The sequence below is a fragment of the Accipiter gentilis genome, chromosome 12 (genome assembly GCF_929443795.1).
Source record: "Accipiter gentilis chromosome 12, bAccGen1.1, whole genome shotgun sequence".
Lineage (NCBI taxonomy): Eukaryota > Metazoa > Chordata > Aves > Accipitriformes > Accipitridae > Astur > Astur gentilis.
This window is the reverse complement of record NC_064891.1, coordinates 7,830,785-7,852,814: the sequence shown is the minus strand read 5'-3', so window position 1 is coordinate 7,852,814 and position 22,030 is coordinate 7,830,785. Positions and strand designations below refer to the sequence as shown.

Here is a 22,030-nt window from a genome sequence, read left to right as displayed (position 1 = left end):
ATACTTCATGAATAGTTGTTACTGTTATTTATTATTTGGACTTTAATGAAAAAGTAACTCCAGAATGTATTTGATCGAGTTAACCACGCTCCCTGGAATTCAGTGAGTGCCTCTCATGTACTTCTAAAGGTAGAATTTGTCCTTTAGACAAATTCAACTTTAATGAGGCCAACAGGAGTGCAGCTGTCTCTCAACATGGCTAATCACAATAATGAGAGTGCCATCAGCCCCAAGCGCTCATAAATTTCCCTAGCGTTTCTTTCCAGGTAGGTATTTCCTTTCACTGTCTACCTTTCATTTCAGCGTCAGCGAAACTTTCATCCAATATTGATGGTGCCGCCAGGTTCCTGAGAACGGCAGCCCCTCTGTGCATCGCTTGCTTCTCACCTCTGCACAGTAGGTTTAGGGGCTGGTATATCTGGGAAGCAGCTTGGCTCTCTGCTCCACTGACGCTCACGGCCACTGTTAAAAGGGGGAACTTCTCACCTCTAGTTTCCCCATAAAACACCTGGATGTAAATTACAAAGCACCCTCCGCATTTAATGGGCACAGTTACTGTGTGTTCGTTAAGGGTTGTTAATGAAACCATCTCTGCTGAAGCTGAAGGTTATGTGTAAAAATACTGTGCAACTTACTGGCTCTTACTGGGCAATCACAATTGATTTGGAACCTATGATTTTGATAGGTACCTAATCATATTAAATTACTTTCAAAACCATTTATTTAGGAAACACTTTAGCATAATGTCATTAGCATGGATTCTGCCCATGATTTTTCCTTCTTGGTTTTTTTTCAGGGCAGTTAGGCTTAAAACCCAAGTTAAATTATGACAAATTTCTTCAAGGGCATTTGTTATATCTGAAATCTGGAAATATCCCCTGGGCCACGGTTCTCAAAGGTATTGAGGTGCCTGTATCTCAGTTATTTCAGGGCCCTTAAATAACTAAATCTTAGGGGCTCTAAAATTTTTGTGCCTTCCTTAGCTTCATGATAAGCTTATATAAACTCCTGTTCTGGGATTATGTCTAATTGTAATTAAAACTTCTGGATGTGTCCTAAGATACTCTTTGTGCATAAAGCAGGAAAAAAGGTAAATGAGCACAAGTTGCTAAGGCTTTGCCTGTGAAAAGGAGTGCATTTTAACTCCGTTGTGCATTGTTGGGAATTTCTCTATAAAGCACCCCAATCTGTGGCTATTGCCGCATTCTTATTTCCACCTTCTGAGATGACTGAGCCCTGTGCAGTTACGCAAAATACCTGCAGAAATTCGGCAACCTAAGAAACAGTGACTGACCTCCCGCCCCTGCAACCGCCGCGACCCATCCCTGAGCGTCTCCGGCAGCTCCCTCTGCCTTGGCAAACCTCACCAGGGATGACTGCAGCTCTGTGGTCCCTGGTAGCACAGTCATCCTCCGCCCCCTCCTTGCATTTCACTGCTCTTTTTGAAGATAAGACCCAGTAGCAATCAGATCGGCAGAAGCACGGAACGTTTCAGCGGCAAAGGTGTGCACTGCGTGCCTTTTATTCTTGGCTGCGTCATTAAGATTGATATTTGGATCATCCTTGTGAGAGGATGTTTTCTCAGAAATCTTTTTGCTCTTGGGAAAGAAATTGAGCAAAAGACGGTAGTTGCTTGTGTGCCATTGGATGGAGGAGGATCAATCAAAACACTCCTTTGCTGTCCATTCAGCAGGAAAAAGATGATTATCAAAATAATAATGCCGAGCAGACAAAGCTGTGCCGAGTGATTACTCAAAGTTACCTTACAAAGACACCGCCTTTTTTGTTTCCTTTATTGGTAGAACGTTGAGCTGTATGAAGTGTTCAACAAGGACATTTCGATTTTACATTTCAATTGAACTCCTGCAGGGTTTTCTGACAGGTTTTTTGTGTGTCTTGTTTTGTTGTCTGGCTTTTCTAAGAGTTCTTTGTGTCCTTTCCTGGCACAGGGTGCAGCACTTGACGTGAAGCCCTGCAATAAATAATGCGTATACGCTAGCAGGTCTCCAGCAGCCCTTGCCCAGCTGGCACACCTCTGGGTTGTAATGCAGGTCTGCCGTGGGTTTACCACTGTATAAAATGAGAATCGTGGTCACCATTCCTTATGCAGGTGCCTGAGGACTGTCTAATCGATGTTTATCAGTGCTTCAGTGGTGACATTTGCTATGCAGTCTGACGTTTTTGTTCAAAAGCTTCCTGTCCGCCAGCATTTTGTATAATTTAACACCTGCGAGAGCCTTTGGCAAAAGCGTGGAAGAGAAGCGGTCGAACTGTACTAAAACCAAGCTGGCAGAGGCTGTAGAAAACTGTGACGTGTTTAAGTGTGAGCGTTTAACCGCCGTAAATAATGGCATGCTACCCATCACCATGCGAGTGGTGTCTGCGCTGCCCAAACACCTCACAAACATTATTTATTTTCGCTGTGCTGACAGCGTAGTTTGGAAACAGTTGAGTTAAAATAAATAACACTTAGGCTGTCTGCAATGTGTTGGCTGATGCATTGAGAGAAGGATAGCTAGCAACAGATGAAAACTTTTCTCCTCTAAAGGTTTTATGCTATGTTAGAGTCCAGCTCTATTCAGTTGAATGTTTTTCATACAAACTGCATCCTCAGTCCCTTTAGAGAGTTGAATGATGGCGTCAGCCGAATAGTACCAGCACAGGAGAAGTTTGAGTCAGAAATGAGGTATTTTTCAAGGAATGCTTGGAAAAACCCCACAGATGTATTTAGCTGTTTGCATTATTTGCAGTGTTGCAGACTACGGTACGCATTTCCAGGCCCGGATTGGTGTGCCTGGGTGCGGTACATGGTCAGGATGCTCTCAGGATGCTCAAAGTTGGCTCCTACAGGGACGTAACCTGATTTTTTTTTCAAAAGCGCTGTGTGTCTGCCATCCTCACTGACCGCACCGCAGCTCGGGACTGCTGAGCACAACGGGCACTGCAGCTGCCTTACTCTTACTCAGGTGCTTGAAATCTGCTTCTAAGATGCCTGAATTTTAGACACCAGGGATGGAAAACTGGCTCCAGATCTGCGAACTGAACGCTGAAAGGTGGAGCTACGGAGGAGATGTCGTGCTCCAAGTGAGCGGGCTTACCACTTTGGTCGCCGAACTATACCGAAAGGTGCACTTGCGTGTAACTGCGACTGTTCAAACACTCTGTCTCCTACCCGGCTTGCTTGTGCAATTGCTTGAGCATTTCTTTCTTGCATTTTTTTTTTTTTAATTTATTTTTTTCTTTGACTTCTCAACTTTGCTCTCTTCCTCCTCTTTGCCGCTGCTACTGTCTCCTGCTTGCACCGTACAAGCACGCAGCCCCCTCGAGAGCTCCGTGCCTTGCCTCGCAACCCGCACGTTGGACGATGAAATGCAAGTGCAGCGCAGCCCCAGCGTGGGATGGCTCAGTAAGTCACGGGCAGGGGTACGGGCGGGTGGGCTGGGGGAGATAAGAGCAAGAGGAACGGGGTCACTCGCACAAGCCGCTCTCCTAACGCTCCCTGCTGCGTTCACGGTGGGATGGCCGCAAATGTGTTCCTTGTGGAATGGCTGCTGCTCTGGCTGTCCATGTTACCCTCCACTGATGCTCTCCTGCTGCCCTGTTTTGCTCCGGTTTGCTTTTTTTTTTCCCCTTCATCTGGGATGAAACAGGTAGGTCAGCCCGCGCTCCCCTTCAGGCGGTGGTTTCCCTCCTCAGCCTCCTAGTGGCGTTTCTTTCATCTATTGAAGTATCCTTTGGCTGTTAAAAAGGGCTTTGTGAATTTTGCCACCAGTGCAGTATGGTAAATGCAACAAGCTTAAATACTTTTAACTTCTGTATGTGTAACATGCAAAAATAGGCTCACCTTATCACGCAGCTAGCAGGCCCCTCTTCTTGCTGATTATCCTTTGTAAAACATTATTCATCGGGAGCTCCTGGTCACAGAGGAGCGTACTGTTCCCCCAGGAAGGCACGGCTTATTGCACCGATGGCACAGAGATGTGCTTTATAGGGCATAGCACTGTACAGAAATCTCAATTTCAGGGTATTCCTCGTGAAAGGTGACTATCGAGCCTATTAGTAGCATGAGATAATAACAGGGAGGGGTTTGGCCTGCCTGCCTTCTTTCTTGCACTGGTACTTGACCAAGCACCACCAAGGAGAGGCTCGCATTGCCTTTGCCAGAGAGACAGTACCATAAATTAGGCCCGAATCAGGAAATTCTCCTTAGTTAGCAGACTGTGTAAGGGTGAACATCGCGTGCTAAAGTTTTAGCACTTCAGCTCACGGCTGAGCTCTCGGCAGCAGAAACTTTTCACTCCCCTGGTTCGTGCTGGGCTCTGAGAGCCTGCAGGCTGAGAGGCTTGTTGCTTCCTTCTGCTCCCGTGTTTTTCCTCTCGGTTCAGAGAAGCTGCTCACCCGAGGACTCCAAAGTTTTTAAGGCTGGGGTTTTTCTCCCCCTCTTTCAGGTCTTACTCAGAAGTGGTATTGCTAGGCTTACTCCAGAGACTGAGATTCCCTTGTGTCACCGTAACCTCCACATGGCTCAGTCTGCTGCAGAGGGTTGCTCTTACAAGCAGGCTTGTTATACAAACATAAAAAAATTAGTATTGGACATGTCATTCCTGGCTGTAGGTCTTCAAAGGTGCACAGCCGTTAGGAACCTGAGTCAGAAGGGATTTAGGCTCTACAGATTTGGGCCACGGCGTCCACAAAGCCAAAGGGCTTTTGAGCCAACATTGCACATGTTGTATCTTGCATTTCTGGCAGCATCTTTCTGTTGGTGACACTGCTTGGCAGTCAAGATAAATTCAGGGATTTGGGGAAAACTTCTAAATGCAGCCTAGGATACTGTCAAGTTCCTTAGGTCAGCAAAGCTGGTAAAAGGTGAAGCTTGCGTTTTCCAGTCTGTGCTGTAGAGATCATCCAAGCCAGTACTGAGTGGGACTAGTCTGAACTTGAAGACCTTGTAAGGCATCTTCAAAAGACCATATGCACAGACACCAAACTTTAGGGGAGAACAGTCACATTTTACATGCTCAAGAGGTTTTGGCTGTCAGCATTAAGTGTAGAATTCCTTGCAAGGAGATGGAGATACAAATCATCTTAGCCTGGGAGAGCCCCATTTAAATTGGGATCGTGAGACGCTTTCTACCTCCAAAGAACAAAGGGTACGTTGTAAAGTTCTGGTGCTCAGATCTCTTAATGCAAGGCCAGTCTGATGACGGAAAAAGGGTGTGAGTAAGGTCGGTGTGTTGTGCCAAGAAGCTGGAGCTCTGGCTAACGTGCTCCCAGCACTTTGTGGGGATAACTCTCGTGGACGACTGCAGGTGCAGGCTTGCTTTCTTCTCAGGCTCTGGTCCTCCTTCCTGGTAGGAGCTCTGTCACTGAAATAGGAGTGCTATCGCTCAAGCAGTTTCTTTAGAGAAAATACCAGAGCAGTGCTGAATTGCCAGCGAGGGATTTATGGACATGGAGGGGGACGTTCCTCATCCGACACGCTTTACTGTGACAAGAGGAGTTTCCAGAGAGCCCTCTGCCCGCAGGTTCGTGCTGCTGCTCGTACAGGGTTTTGTCTGAAAGGCAGACAAGTGTTTTGGCACATGGGTCTGTCCAGGTCTGGAATAAATGTGGGATGCCTTGAGAAGAGCTGTTGTGAGTTGATGTGGTTATGTTGATCGTGCAGGGAGAAAGAGGCTGCTAGCAAGGGGCAATAAAGTCATTACCTGCTTTCTCTAGAAAGAAGGGTAGTTATCTCCTAAGAAACATTCAGCCTTGGACATCTAACAAACAAAGCAAACAAATGTTGTAATCTGGAAAAATATCAGCTGTGAAAGCTGTGGGCCCTGATTTTAGTCTGTTTACTCCAGAACTGGACCTAGAAATTTGGAAAACCACCAAAGCAGCCTGCAGAAAATGAAGGGATACCCTCAGAAGGTGCCTTTCTCTACAGCTACATCATGCAGCTCTTCTGAACAAAATGCACTGAAACAGCAGTCAACAACTGTATAAAACAAAATTGTTAGTATTTTCCACCCTTGCTCAAGGCTTTTTGGAAGCCATACTTAGTTCCTTCTCAGCTGGAGTCGTTAGCCATGCCAGGACTCAAGAGGTCTCATGGTAAGGCTTGACCAAGAGGAAATCCATCTCTGCAATGCTGTTCCACCAAAGTCATGAGCTGGCCTTGGGCAGTGTGGGATACCCAGCTTGGAGAGCAGCCCATCAGTATTCCCATCTCTGCAGGTCTCCACACTTCTCCAGATCTGTTTAACTCTGCCAAAGACTTTCTTGTTTAATTTCTCTCACTCGGTAGCGCTCAGGTAATAGAAACCGATAGGAACTTTGCTTTGACTCACTGAGCTGCGTGACACCAATTATCAGCGTGAACAAGCTTCGCATTTTAAAGAAAGTGCTTCTCTGATGCTTTATTTGATATTATTGGCTCAGATTTGCAAAGCAGCCATGTGTGTCTCTGCATCGAGCTTCAATCTTTCATTTTAATTTACGGGTACATTATGTGCTTGTCAAAGATTTCCCAGAAGTGGCACTGTCTGTGCAACCTTTAAAAGATAACTAATTGCACCATACAAGAAAAAGGAGCCCTGGGTTTCAATAAGGGGCTTCAGGATTACAATAACCTGGGTTTATTTGGGGTTTTTTTTGTCCAGCTTTGTTTTTTTACCAAATAGAAACATTTATTAAATATTCATAGCACAGAAGGTGTTATGAACAAAGTAATGCCTATGCCGTGTAACAGACGCAACATACCTGAGCAAGTTTGATCACTTTTTTCCTGTTTTGTTTATGTGTTTATCTCCTACCTACAGATTCATATCAACCATTCAATCAAAACTTGTAGACATTTCTAACTCTGGCTTGCTCGTAATTAATTAGAAGAATGGTTACTAATATATGTAGCTTAAACCAGTCTTCCAAGTGGCATTTCTCAGTCTATGAGTAAACACACTTGTAAAAACTTTGTAGAGATAGGTGGGGTCTTAAATCTGGCTTGCAATAACACCAGGAAGAGGAAAAGCTGGGGACCCCCCTTTTATAATATCTGATTTAACTAATTGTGCTTGGCTTTTGCTGTGTTGACGTTCCTGGATGGGACAGTAACACACAGCAGGTATATTGTGATTCCAAGTGGCTCATAAGAAAGAATGCTTTAAGGCTAACTCCACATACGATGAATATATTGTAAAGAAAACCCAACTCCAGATCTTTTTCTTCGTAGTTTTTTTTTTTCTTTTTTTGCTCGGTATGCTGATTTATTATAGAGATTGTTTGCACTGGAAGCTGGTGAACACTGAAAACTTGGACTTTTATTTTGGTATGAATATCAAAGCATAAGTTTAATCAATATTGTCTTGAAATATGGCCCAAGTTGGGAAATGCCTCAGTGCCATTTCTTTTTGTATTTTCTGTCTCTCCAGTTATGTTCATGGTCAGAAACTCTGTGGTAACAGCTCCTGTTGCTATGCTTCTGGTTCCTGCGAGCGTGGGTGAGAAGGGATGGGAAAATTTCAGAATAATTAAAAAAAATGCATAGTGACCGCTGTGGTTTATGATACTCTATCCATCCCAGAAGTCTTGTCTTTTTTTTTTTTTTAATTATTTTTTTTTTTTCTTCTTTTACAATTATGGCTATTTCTGAGTTTCTTCAGTTTTAACTACAAATGCTTTTAGTGGGATTGTTGAACTGAATTCTGAAATCATGGGGCTTTTTCCAAGTTCTTTAAAACTATTTCCATATGTTCTGCTAGTCTCTGAGAACGCAAGAATAAGTAGGCTAAGTAGTCCATAAGGGAGCAAGCAGCTCCTTACTAGCTGGTTTGCAGTGCTGGAATGCCAGCGTGTCAGGTTTACAGTCAAGCAGTTGGTCTTAGAAAAAGAAATGGAGGTGAACTGCTTCAGCTCTTCGTCTCTCGGGGTTTTCTTCATCTTTCCGGGGTATCTGGTGTCAGGAATTGGTGGCTTTTGGCCTATCAGTGTGGTGCACGTGTTGTTTCAATCAGTAAAAGGCTTAAGGTTCATGAGCTGAGTTAATGAGCTTGCTTGACGAAAGGTAGATTTTAATTATTGGCTGTTCCGAAGGACCAAGAGCTGCCCACCTCCCTCCCTGCGTGAGCTGCGTACCAAAGTCTGGGATGCTGAGGAGCGTAGGGCAGATGCCTTCAATGGAGGAGAGCTAAGGCAAAGGTTTGCAGGTCGGGGTGACCATGAGGGTCGCAGCCCTGTTGAGGGATGGGTTTGAGAATGGGTCCTGGGTGACCTGGCAGCATCAGGGTCTGCAGCCTGTTGCTGCTTTGCTTTTTCTCCTGGAAAGTCCTTAGACTCTTTTGTTGTCCTAAGAGTCGTGGGAACGCCGCAGGTCAGAGACGATGAAGCGTTAGCAGCTTAATAGCCCACGTGCCACGTAAAGTCATAGAAAGCAGCCTGTCAGGGTCTTAAATTCCCCACATTAACCTCCCTCGTGCAAGGAAGGGTGTTGCTGTAGCCTGAGCCTCTGTGTTCTTCTGACTGGATCGAAAGAGTTGCTTTAACTGGTGTCGACATTGTTCTTGCAGGCAGCCCAGCCATGACTCACAGAAACCTGACTTCCACCAGTCTGAATGACATCTCCGACAAGCCTGAGAAAGATCAGGTAAGCTTTGGGTTCAGACTTCGCTTGGTGATGTGTATGGTCAGGAGCTGGATGCTGGGGAAAGGGGCTCCTACCATAAAACTGAAGCAGAAAAAAAGGGCGAGCAAGGTGAGTACAGTATTTCCAAGTCCTGTCACTGGATCCTCCACTTTTGAAGCACCAGCCCTTGAAAACAGCAGGTTAAACTCTTGCAAGGCTTGAAGCAAGTGACACCACATACGTGGCATCTTGCTGATACCCTTGAGAAAGGAGGGAGAATACCCAGATATTGATGTATGTCGGATCCTTTTCCTGCTGAGAAGTGGGTCTTCAGGGGTTACGGCAAGGGTCTGCACAGAAACTAAGGTCCTCCAGCTCGCCAGGCGTGTGTTTGCACGGGCCGTGGGGTAGATGAGGAGCATTCAGGGGAATGTGTCCCTACAACGGGAGCTGGTGGAATAGAAGATGCTGCCTCACCCTGTGCAACTGTGCTTAGAGAGGTGACCATGGAAGAACAGCTCCAAAATGGAGATGAAAATATAGTTAAAATCAGCCGCTAGTGCCAAGTATCCATGAATCTGACCAGTCCCTTAGATGAGGGTGATGTTTGCGGTATATCGTATGGGCTGTCTTTGTGTGTGTTCTCGTCCGTTCCGAGAGTTGAAGAGTCTGAGGGGTAAGAGTGAGTTTATTTCAGCTCTTAGAAAACTGGTGTCTGAATAAGGTCTCTGTGCACATTTCAAAAAAGCCTTTGTCTCGGTTCAAAAAGTGGGTTATTCTCAAAGCGTGACTGTTTCTTTCGGAGAATCTTTTTTTTTTTCATGTCTTTCAGTGTTCTCTAGTCCCATGGTTATTCTGAATGCAAATGAGAGTTACTTTGGAAAATTGTTTGGGTAATGCAGTAATGCTGGCCAGCTGAGAATGACTCTAGTCCTTCAAATGATGGCTGGTTGCAATCTTTTGTAAGTGCAACTCTCCCTTAAAGGGACACAGCAACACAATAAGTGTAGAAAAGTGAGTTCAGACTAATTAAATATTTAAAAAATAAATCTATATATTTATATAAATAAATATACTTTCACGGAAAGAGAAGGAGGGCAATGTGTTTTGCATTGACCTCAGTGTCATGCAGAGTTGTAGCATACATCTGTATTGGTTGGCTGGTTTTGCAAAATACCTGCTTCCTTTAATATATGCAGCCATACCTGGGGAAAGAGTAGGATTGTAAAATAGTTTTTTTTTCTTTGGAAAGAATGCTATGTTTTTTATATTTTTAATTACATTATAATTGAGGTCTTATAGATAGACTGGCAGAAAACTGGGTCTGAACGTTGCAGCAGGCTTTATAGATCTCAGTAGTGCAGTCTCAGTTGCCCCTCCTGCTGAAATGTCTCTGGATGCATACAGATAATAGGCTTTTTGTGTAGAATTTGGTATAAAAATAGTTGTTTCGGTGGTGCTAATAGTGAAATCTGTTAATAAATCCAGATTGGAAGTGCGCTCCAAAGTTTTTAACTTTCAGTGCAGATAATGCCTGACTGTTTGTAGCGAAAACTGTTACTTGAAAACTAACTAGTTCCAAAAAGCCACTTGGTTAATTAGCCTGTGTCCTGCTGATGAACTTTGCACAATGGAACCCTTGTACTGTACGCCTTTCGAAGCCGGCCTGAGAAATCACCTTAGATCTCAATTTTTGTTACTGATTGACTGAAACTCCTGTCCTGATAAAGTTTGTGAAACTGCAGTGATGCCTGGCAGCTTTCTGGAGCAGAACTTAGCATGCCACACAGGAGGCAAGGGAATAATCCATCATGTTACGACAATGGGAGCTGGAAAAAAAAAGAGATTTTCTTGCCTTGACAGCAGAGTGGCTGGCTTTCCTTATGTTGGGGTCCAGTCTGGAAGCTTGACAGTTAATGAGGCCATATAGTGAGGTATAAGCGTGCTAGAGAAAGAGGCTATGCCGATTTTTATTTATTTGTGTGTGTATAAGAACTGCGACAGGCTGAAGTCAGTTTGTAACGGTTGCTTGGAGCAGGATCGGGACCTAAATTCTTTCATCAGTCACTGTTTTTGCAAAGAGAGAGTATTGTGTGCCTGTGTTTTAAAGGAAGAAAGGCTTTGAACAAACTTCTGTATACCTTCAATAATTTTCCTGCCTACCTACATCCTTACTTTTCAGTGCTGCAACCTTTAATGCTAATTGGAATGGGGCAATTAACAGTGTAACAATAATATAGCCAGGATACTCCTTTAATCTGTCTTTCAGTAGGTTCATACGGAGCAGAAAGACACCTAAGTAAAATTGAAGTAGAGGTTCTGGATGCTCTCTCTTCAAACTGTGAAACGTGCTCCTCAGAAGATTTTACCCTTTTATTTCTTTTTGTTTCTGTCTCTCTCTCATCCTGGAGCAGTGCTGGTGGCTAGCGCTTTGTAGTTGCAGCATGATCTCAAGCCCTCCCTATTTTAGGCTGGCAGGGCAGGTTTTGCGATCGTCACCCACAAGACGTGGAGAGGGACACGGGACCGTGCCTTAGGGCAGCTCTTGCCCTGTACTCTCCTTTAGCTGGGAAGCAGCTGTGACATTTTGAAGGAGCCATACCTTCCAGTACTTTCAGCCTACCTGGGAAAGTCTTCTTACCCAACCGCCAGCCTCCAGCCCCAGTGAGACTTAACTTTCTCCATCCTGAGGTGCTCTGTCTCTGCTTAGCAACAATTCCCTCGCATACTTGTGGAAAAGCTGGCAGGTCCTGGGCAGCCACCTGTGGCTTCCCTGCTCCTTTCCCCTTGATGTTCTAAGGTCCAAGTTGAAAACTGGCATCTCCTGCTGTATGACCCTGATCGTTCTTTGTTTGGGATCATTGTTCTCCGTGGAGCCAAACCAGGAGCAGATCTCTTGGCGTTCTGCAATTGCCTCACCTGTAGCGAGTACCGGATTTTTCTATTCAGTTCCATGTTTGCAACAACTGGTGGTTTCCAAGGATAGCCTTTGAGGTCAGAGGCAACAAAACAAGCCCGGAGAAGGTCAGAAGAGGACACTATGCAGAAGAGTGGCATGTGTTGGTGTGTTATCTAACATGCTTGGCTACTTCTCTCGCCTCTTAGAGCTGGCCTGCTGCTGGCAGGAGTGCTTGAGTGTGGTCACCTGGGCCAGGCTGCTTTCAGGTGGCTTGGGTTGTGGTGGGTTTTTTTAGATAATCCAATTAAGGGGCAGTAAGCAGCTGGGACCTCAGCCGCAAAGGCAAAAGCCCAGATTGATCCCTCCAAACATAGGCACTTCTTTGAGGTGCCCGTTGTGGAGCCTGGTCTCCTGAGCTGCTTTTTCAGTCCCTGCAGAGAGCTGGAATTGCGGAGTCGGTTCAGGTTGCGGGTGGGCTGGTTGCCTCTTGGACAGTTGCCTTGCTAGCTGCAGAAGAAGCCCTGCTAACATAGACAACTCCGTGAAGAGGCTTAAGCTCTGGGGCAGACGCATTTGTGCTCTCGTACATCTGTGCCCTGGCAGCTCCGGGGTGAGGTGGGCGCTTCTGTCGTAGGAGGGTGGAGAAGTGTTAAAATTGCTTGGGGTCTAGCCGAAGGAATGGCAGTGGAGTCTACTAGAGGGCACTGGACGTGCTTAGGTTTTCCCTGAAGATCTGTCAGAGGATCCTCCCTGAGCTTTGCAAGGGCCTGTTTTGTCCTGCCCTGCAGAGGAATCGGGAAAGATGCCGGTCTTCAAAGGCAAATGCGGAATGGAGGTGGTGGCAATTGGATTGGCTTCCTCCAGTGACAGAGGGATGGTAGGCGATCAAGAGCAGTGAGAGAAGACAAGAACCCTCAACTCTCCCATGACTGCAACCTCTGTATAACGAGGAGCTGGGCTTTGCTTCACTACACAGGTGCTGAACCTGGTTAGATGTCCCGTTCAGCTCAGTGGCTTTCTCTCAGATGGTAAAGATGAGTTGGAAGACAGACAGCACTGAGGGTAAGGGACAATGTTTGCAGTGGTCCCAAGACATGCTGACATGAGTACAGCCAGTGGTAGTAAGGATAGATACAGGTTTATTAAAATCATAGGTAGCACTCAGATTTACCTGTATTGAGCGTTGTGAGTTTGGTTCCTCTACCCTTAGGGAAAGGATGGTTTTATGCTTACTTTGGATATACTTTATTCTTGCTTTTGTTTTGTTTTTCTCATACTCTTTGCCTTCTTAATACTGTTTTTAGAGTTAATCTTCTTACTAGGTTACCATAAAGCTCCTTCACAAAGAAAATGAACTTAGGATCCCTCTTGGAAAAGACTGGAGTCAGGAAAGGACAGAGGATGCTCGGGCTCTTTCCAAATGACCGGCCGAAAAAGTGCTGCCCATTCCCTCGCTGCCAGGGCAAAGAGCCATCAGCTAGAGGGGAAGGGAGAGATGCTCGGATGCTCGCTGGCTGAAAGGCAGGGAAGGAGCAGAGACACACAGGCTATACTCACGGATGGGGGTTTTCCAGAAGGTTCTCCACTGGCCTTGCTCTCTACATATGACTGGCCCTGGCAAGGGTAATTTTATGACGGCTTTTTTTTTTTCTTTTTTTTCTTACATTAACTTTTGTCTGGATCTGCTCCCTGCAGGTACAAAGTCAGCACTCTGCAGCCAACCTGCTGCAGTATTTAAGACCTATGTGGTTGGCTTGTTCTTTGATAATTCTGAGATCGTTGCACTAACTTTTACTGGTGTCTTGTCCTCTGAAAACAATTTCAGTGTACTGTTGTTCACTAAAAAAACCCCAGACAACTCTCACCATAACTTAAATGTCTTTCTTTATTCTGTCTTTCCCCTCTGACATAACAGTGTTTACGGACGTGTGATAAGCAGTTAGATTAGCAGCTTTGGCAAAGGAGAGATTGCTTCGTGGAAGGTGGTGGAGTGAGAAGACACTTATTGGCTTTGTGTCATTCTCGCCCTTATATTTGAGACTGGATGAAATAATTTTGCCATCAGAGTAAGACCGCGTGACATCACAAGATGATGCGGAAATCTGAAAGTAATAAAGTCCTGGGGTACTTGTAAGGTTGGGATGTCTGCTGAATTCAAAATGTCACGTTACTCTTTTTTCCCCTTTAATGTATGGAAAGCAAGTGATTGTAAAGCTGAAACAACAAGAGGAAGGGCCAGTTACCAAAATGCGGAGTTTGCAGAAAATCTTTAACTGCAGATCACTCACCACAAAGTTGCATCAGTAATAGTGATTCGGATCTCGTGTGCCTGTGACAGACAAAACACAGTGCCCCCTTACCTCGATTGCGTATAGCAGCTGCTTTCTTAGGCTGGTTGTCCCGACTGGTGGTCTGTGGAAAGGGAAATTAATGGGACAGTGTTTTATCGTTTATTTTGATAGCGCAGAGTCGGTTACAATCCGTGGCAGCACAGTGTGTGGACACGAAAGCTCTGCCAATGTGGCTGTGCTGTCCGGACAGCGTTTGCCTGCGTCGAACAGATTGTAGAGAGCATCCGCAGGCAGCAGCGAGCCAGAATTTCTGGTTGAGCAGAAGTATGTGTATTTTCTCCAAGAGACGTTTCAGCCTTGATTTACTCTTATGCTGTTATTTCGGGGCATTGGGATCTGCTGACAATCACCAAAGTGTTACAAAGCTTTTCGCCCATCACGTTCCCAGCTGAGCTCTTGGGATAAAAAGCCATAACAGTGTATTTAATGGTGTCTACAAGAGGCGAAGGTTTGTGGCGGAAGAAGTGAAGAGGGGAAGAAAGCTTTTATTCCCACTTTCACTGCCACGCTCGATAAACATGCTGTCTTGCAGGAGGTGTAACAACTGGAAAACAAAAAGGGAAGCTCCGAAGGAAGTTTTCCCTTTCCGCCACCAGCCTGTGTAGGAAGCTTGCCCTGTAGCTAAACAAAAGGCTTTTGATGCATTCTTCCTGCCACTCTCGTATCTGTCAGCATTGCTGAGCACCCAAGCAGCTATGCGTGGTTATGAGCGTATTATTTATGAATATTGAAGTCAGGTAATTTGCATGAACTGACTCCTGTCTGCCATGAGAATGACAGCTTGATTCATTGGACTGTATTACATGGAGATTGCAAACGAGACCGGTTCAGCATCCCAAGTGTCTTGCGGAAGACGCCAGGGCCCTGACTCAAACTGCTCTGATGATAAATAGCTTCAATAAAGGCCACTGAATTTTGATTTTGCTGTTTTATCATGGTTTTGCTTTGGGCTTCTTTGGCATTTTGGCAGTTTATAAGGATAATTAGGGAAGAGGAGGTGTGTTCGCATGCACTGCATTTGTGTTGGCAGAATGCTGCTTCTGAGGTAGCAATGCGGAGAAGTGATTTGCCTTCATTTGTCTTATTTTATGAGGTGTTGGCTGCAGTTAATATACTGGTCATTTGCAGCTAGATAGACAAGCAGAGGCAGCAGTGGTGGCACTTTTGGGCAATTTGTTTTTCTTTTCTGTTTACCAATTAATAAATCAGCGTCTAGGCTTCCTGCTCTCTCCTGGGCTCTGAGCTTTCTGCTGCCAGATACATCAGGGGTACCAAAGCAGTGTCTGAAAGACCGGGACTTCTCAGGGCAGGAGAATTCCTCCAGCTCTTCAAGGCTGAGCCGTTTTCTCGAGTTTTTTGCTGAACACCATATTAGGTAACAGCAAACTGAAAGACCTAATGAAGGTTTCTTGAGCTGTCAGAAAAGACAGCCTTGTGGTTTACCCGCTCCTGGTCCACAGCAGAGATGGGTCTAGAAAAAGCAGGTGCTTCTGGCGAGCTACCCAGTAAACTCAGGGCAGGTGAGGGGGACGTACATGTGTATGTACGTGTAGATGGTTCAACCAGATACAGTTAGAAAAGATCTAATGCTTCTGCTGGTTTAGGTGCATCTTAGCCAAGTTATGCATCTTCTATATATTTAATGCAAATAAGCTTTTCTGATATATTTATGTCTCCTGACCGCTTCCTAGTTTGGATTGCTCTTGCCTGAATTCCTGCCAGCTTGGAAGCAGCCTTTTGTCAAAAAGTGTGCCCAGAACGGGGGTATGGAAGAAGAGCGCTGGGTAGCCTGCACAGGCACATCCCAAACTTCACCCTTTGGTGCTGGTGGCATCCCACGCTCCTCTCAGATTTTCTTTTTATTAAAAACTCATCTGCAGGTCACAGGGCTTACCAGTGCAATTATGCCATGCTGGCAAGTCCACACGGCAGACCCACAGCCCGTACCTGCTGGACGCACCTAACTGGGAGACCTGTACTGGCAAGAAGCCATCCTTTTTCTGGTGTGAGCTGTGGATGCCAACAGAACGGGGGGTTCTCCACACAGCTGACTGATGCGGCTACGCTGGCTAAACTTCTCCATGTGGATTATGCCTGCATCTGGAACGCTGGCTTTGTGCTCCTGGTTGCCCAGCTCTTCACTTTCTGTGCCTTTGCCAGCACAGATAACAACGGCTGCTTGCCCACTGCTGCCTGGGCATTTTGCTAGTGTTACTTTTCCATTCTCTCTTTATTTTCGGTGCGCATCAAGATAGGACTTTCTGTGCGGTTTTCAGCTTTCTAGCCAGTTCCGAACTACGCTGCCACACACTGCCCTGTAGTTGCAGTATCGGAGTCACAAGCGCTTGGGGAGAATGTTTGTAAAAGCGTCCCCACATGATTAATCTGTGGGAAATATTAGTGGCCTTGCTTATACTTAGTATTGCTGAAGACGTGTTGGGGCTGAGCTCTCCTTTGGCAGCGTACCTTGGAGTTTTGCTCTGCCTGTCCCGTGCAAGACGTCTCAAGCCTCACCGTGCCCGCAGCTGCATCCCTTCTCCGTTTGAGCAACCTTTTGGGGAGGACAAGGTTTTAATCTTCTTTGCAATGCCCAGGGGACAGTTTGTCATTTATGGTGTTAGAGCCAGGATTGTTAGCTCTTGACTCATGTAGTCTTAATAACTTGAAAATATTTAAAATTATTTTTACAGCTTTATCTGTGAACAAAAGTGATTGAGAAGAGTCAAGTACAGGCTCAATCAGCCCCTTGGTTGTCGTAGTGCAAGTGGACCATAGGAAGCCGGGGAAGTTCCCACTGCTGTTCCCACTTCTGTCCCTCCTCCCATGAGAAATCCTTTGGCCATGCTCTCTTAAAATGTCCTTGGCAGCTCCGAATGGCTGAATCGCAAAGATTTCTTTAACGCTCAAGATGTAAAATAAAGGGGACATTTAAAGAAAACCTGTTTTATCAGAGACCTGTTACTACTGAGCTGATGCAGTAGCATAAAGGAAATGAATATATGTTGATATAAGGGGAGTTTACTGACCTGGCGTTATCTCTGCTTTTGAAGGGCTCGTATATGGGACAAAAACCGGCTCTGAATGAATATGGTCAGTCAGAGAGAGGCACAAAACCCTTCTTATTTGTTGTGGTGTGTGCACTGTTTATTCAAAACGGTGTTTCCATATCAACAGGGAATCTGTGCCAAAGCCAGCTCTAAAGTTAAAAAAGAAGTTGGCCTTGTTGAGAGAAACCCTCTTGCCTTTCCTGGGGGACCGATGGACAGGGAGGGCGCTGATGGGATCCCACTGTTTGGAATGAAGTCCAGTGATTAATGGTGGGAGCGATTTGCTGCTTTTCCCGTTTGTTGCTCATCTGCACGATCACAAGCAGACATTCCTAATTTTTAGGTCTGTCAGCCTGGATGACCTACTTTCACTCCACGGAGCTCTAATGAAAATGACTGTCTTCCAGCACAGACCACTGCCACCTTTCTGAAGGAAAGGAAAAGTTTCTAGGAAGTTTAGTTAACTGGAGTGTCATTTACTCTGGCCTTTTTTCGTGGTGCAGAGACCAGTTTTGCTTGCATCGTTTCTCCCCGCAGTGTATCAGCAGCGCACCTCTAAAGCATTCCTGGGTAGTAGTGGAGTTCTGTGCACAGACAAAACACAGGGTGTTCACAGTATCCCTTGAGGTAAGCATTCATGGAAGGTAATCTTAAAGGTATATGTGAACAGATACAGAAAAAAAGAGAGACAGAGGCAGATTCAAATTCCTGGGGGAACTTTCTGAAGTTCAAAAGCTCTGCGCGTCTGTGCTCACGTGTGGGTACCCCACGATGAAGTAGGACACTGTGCGGAGGTGAGCATGCATACCCCTACGCAGAGTAAACAGAAGGTACGGTGAATTTTTAAGTGGCCTCTGTTAAATAATGCAGCCCTCACCGCTTCTTCCCGCTCCGCACCCGCAGAGGAGTTCTTCTCCCAAGCCTTTTTTCATGCAGCCTGGTGCCACCTGCCACGCTGGAAGATCCCCAATGTTGCCCTTGGCGTTGATGTAAGAGGAGTTTGGGGAACTGGATCCCTTTTCCTTGTGATCAGGAACCATTAAGCCTTCCCTTAGTTACACAAAGCACCGCGTGTGCAGTTAAGCTTGTGACGGTAATCTATACGATCAGCGGTTCTTTCGAATGCTCGGGTTTTTGCCGTGCTTTGAGGGGGACGAGCTGCATTTAGTGGCTTTGAGTTTTGCTGCACCTGGAGCTAAGCGGGAGCTGGAGCCTGCAGCCAAATCATACCCTAACCTTCACATGGATTCCTCCCCTCCCTGTCATCCCCACATCAAGCGCTGGCTATTTTTAATAGTGCAATGCTGGAGGTTGTTGAATATAGCGAACTTAGAAATGGTACGTGATAGAGTGAAAAAGAGCAGGTTGGAATGGACTCTCTGTTGGAGACGCTAAATGTAATCTTGGGGTCTTCAGCCTGCAAAAGTGTGGCTTGGGGAAGAGCAGGGAGATCTGTAAAATGGTGAAGGACATGAAGAGGAAGAGGAGGGGTGGAATATTTTCCCCGCTGGATGGGATAGCCCTGGTAGCTTTGCTTTCCCAGAGCGGGACTGCCAAAAGCTGCCTTCCTGGGCTTTTAAGCAAAAGCCTGGAAACTATATTCTTGATATTTGCCAGATAAATAGCATTCTCAGTTTCCCACGCCAGTGGCGTTTGCTTTGGTCGCTCAATTCCACTGACAGTAGCAGCTAAATGCTGCTAATGGGAAGGGGAATTCAAGCTCACACTTCAGAGCCTGCACGGCTGGAAGAAGGCAGGTTATGAACTTAGTATCTGTTTATAGCTTCCTTAGGTGAAGTCAGTGGATGGCCCTTTCATTCTGGTTTTGGTTTATTAATATTGGTTTTGTAAGGATAAGACAGGGATTATTGGTTATCTGCTCTATCTATGTAATGGCATTAGACCCGAATAACATTTTTCTTTTATTTTTCCTTTTGCTGTAAGCACGTGGGGGCTTCCCTGCTGCACACTCGGCAGGCGCTGTCAGATGAGGACAGTGGCGATATCCCATAAAGGCAGCTGCTCTGCCCATAGCAGAAAAGCTCAAACAAGCTTCACAACCAGATTTTCTTTTGTCCCAGTCCTCCTTCCACTTAGGGCTGATTTTTCAAACGGGGCATAGCTGCAAAAGCTTTACATTGTGTAAAATCAGAGTAAGATGGCATGTGAATGGACTAGCTGTGTCCCATCTCAGTTCATCGGGGCTGCTCCCCCTGTGGAGCTGGCATTTAAATCCAAGCAATGCTGATGGGGTGAGTAGCCAAAGTCAACAGGTGTCGATCACGGCGCTCTGTGCGCCGAGGTGTCCTGTGCGAAAGCAGAGGTAGTTGTTGATGCCATATGGCACGCTGCAGAGCTCGGTCCCCAAAAAGCAATTGATTTCAAGCTTTCATGGACTTGTAACCTCAATTTCAAAGGAGGCTGTTCCTGAACAGGTGGTTTGTTTTAACTGAACTCTGGCTCACACAGCTGGAGGATTTTGTTTGGTAATTCTTCCTTAGGCTGTGGGTGATCAAATATGACTATGACACATAAGGGCAAACAGATTCTTCCCAAGATCAGTGCCTACATGTTCCTTGCAGGCTGTTCTGCAGAGCCTGGAGCATCATTACAGTAATGTGACTAGCTAAAGGGCTTCTCCAGTTACAATTTTAGTGCTGTATCATGGGTTTTGGGTTGGCTTTGTGTTTCTGATGGTTCAGCTAATGACTCATTTAATGGAGTTTCCACTTGCCTTGGGTATTCTCCTGCCTTGGACAAGCCTGCAAACTACTTTGCAGAGCGTGCCGGGGTGGTGGGCAGAAGCCGTGCATTTGTTCAGCCAAGCGCTCCTTTTCATCTTTTGCCCTGGGTAGTTGAGCAGCTACGCTCTCGGTTTTGCTAGGTGCTCCCAAAAGAAAGGAAGAAGCTTTCCATCCTCTACAAAATACTTGATGCTGAGTGATTTAGGAAAATCAGTCTGACTTGGTCCCTTAAATTGGTTTTGACTATCTTGCCAGGAGGTCAGGGGGCACGTACCTAACCTTGGCCCTGGTGACTGCGGTTGCTCCTTCCCGCTGAGCTGTCTCCTGCCTTGCCTTTACACCTGCGTTTCAGGCTGGAAACTGCAGCAGTTGGGAGCTGCCTCGCAGGCTGTGCAGCAATCTCCTCTGCGAGAAGGCAAGGCGGACAGGCCTACAGCACAGGAACGTGTCCGAGAGCAAACGGAGAGATCCAATAAAAGCCGTGTGCACTTAGGAATTGCTTTCATTTCCGATAAAGCTTAAGTGATGCTGATGATAACAGAGCATTAAAAGACATTTAGGAAAGCAGTGACTTTCAGGTTGCCGTGCCTTTTTGCAAGTAGAGCGTTGGAGGTCTGTGGCCTTTGACATAACATTAGCGGTCGGGTTGGAACGATGCTCGATTTAGCAGAGTGCAGGGAAAGTGAATATAGTGCTTCCAGCTGCGTGGCCTCCCTCCCTCCTTCCCTGCTGTCGGGTGCTGCTGAGGACTCGAATCTTTCAGCAGCTTCTTTGGGGAACGGTTCAAAATGGATCATAAGTGCTGACTGCACCCTTCCCATCACCTAGCTGATAAATGATTTAAGAAAGTGGCGAGTGGTGCTGCAAAACTCATTTGGAGCAAAAACCACTAAAATTAGTCATGCTGTTTTGAGTTGGGGATCCTGCTTGTCAGCTCTGGTTCAGAAAGGCACCTGGGTTTGGGCCAGCATGGTGCTTGTTCAGCAACATGCGCAAGCACGCAACCAACCTGGTCGGCAAAGTTGAACGTTTATTGTGGATTTGCCACCTTCCCGTTATTTTTTTAATCTCCAGTTTCCTCCAAGACACGATTTGTGGAAGAACTGGTAGCACTTTTCCAGGCTTCCTCCGCAGACGTCCTTGATGCTTATTTAATATTTATTCTGGTGGTAATCCTGACTCGTGCGTGCAGGAGTAGGATTGTTCCAGCAGTTTTCTTCCTGCTGAATCAATAACTGATGCCTTTTCATGAGACTTTTCCCATTTTTCTACTGGCAAAGCTTGTTACAGATTCGCAGCCAAGTTGAGTGTTCACCCCCGTTGGTGTTTCTGGCAGTACATCCTCCCTTGCCATTCACCCGTAGCCAGACAAACACAGAGCACCTCCAAAGATCACCCAGGGTGGGAACCGACTAAGGGCAGGATTTTTCAAAAGCCTTGAACTTCAAGTTACTTCTGCCACCGCCGAAGTTAAAAAGAAAGCCGTCTCGGATCGGAGGACAGTCGGAAATCCCTCCCGGGCTGCGAGGACGCAGCCGGAGTGCTAAGCTGGACAGAGTGGCGGATGTAAGGTGGGGGCAGTGCTGGCCCCCCACCAGCATGGCCAGGGCTGTGGGAAGCTTTGCTGGTTCTACGGGGAAGGCTGGGGGTAAGAGCAGCACCGCAGCCGCGCAGCAGCCCTGCTTGAGCGAATCTGATAACCTCGCACAAAGGCAATCCTGTGCCAGGCTAAAGAGATTTCAAGTGCCAGGAAGATACCCGAAAAGAGCCAGGAGAGGTTGACTTTTTTTAAACTCAGCTGCTGCTGCTGCTGCTGCTGCGGTGTTTTAAAATCAGAAGCAATTTCCCCACAGTTGGACTTAGCTGATATTTTGTCAGCTAGAGGATGCGTGTTGCAGAGCCCTGTGAGCCTGCTCACGTCCGCTGCGCTACAATTACAGTACATAGGTGCAGAGATGAGAAGAATAACCTTCAGGCTGTAAGGAACTATTTTTAGCACGAAGCCGTAGCTGTACTTTGGGAAAAGACGTATAAATGAGAGTAACCCTGGCAGGTGGCTGATGAGAACGATGCCGGTCAGTAGATTTCTTCTGGCACTCTGGTTTAACAGTGATAAGCACAGAATTGGACCTGGGATACCGTTTGGCTACCTCGGGAAGGATTGCTAGAAATGAATAAATACAGGTTTATAGGTCGTCTTCTAAGCTCGCTTTTCTGCAGTTTTGAGCTCTGCTGTTCAGCAACACAACAGATGCTTTACCACATTTCTAGAAGCACTGCTTGTATCATGACTGAAGTCCCAGTGCCGCTTTTCTTGCAGGGATTCACCTTACGTTGGCTCCTCTGGTGCTGCTTTCCCATTGCTTTTGCAGCGAGCAGACAGC

The 22,030-nt window shown here is 46.1% G+C and overlaps 1 protein-coding gene across 12 annotated transcripts in view; it reads left to right on the top strand.

The window, feature by feature from the left end:
- SLC4A4 (solute carrier family 4 member 4) overlaps window positions 1-22,030 on the top strand; it is a 233,190-nt gene that overhangs the window by 154,213 nt on the left and 56,947 nt on the right. For 8 of the 12 annotated variants that reach the window (XM_049814985.1, XM_049814981.1, XM_049814983.1 and 5 more), the window contains 2 exons: window positions 3,311-3,406; window positions 8,550-8,626. In XM_049814985.1, the coding sequence (XP_049670942.1) occupies window positions 3,311-3,406; window positions 8,550-8,626 (173 nt within the window). The remainder of the gene's footprint in view (window positions 1-3,310; window positions 3,407-8,549; window positions 8,627-22,030) is intronic. The other 4 variants (XM_049814986.1, XM_049814982.1, XM_049814988.1 and 1 more) reach the window with 1 other exon arrangement.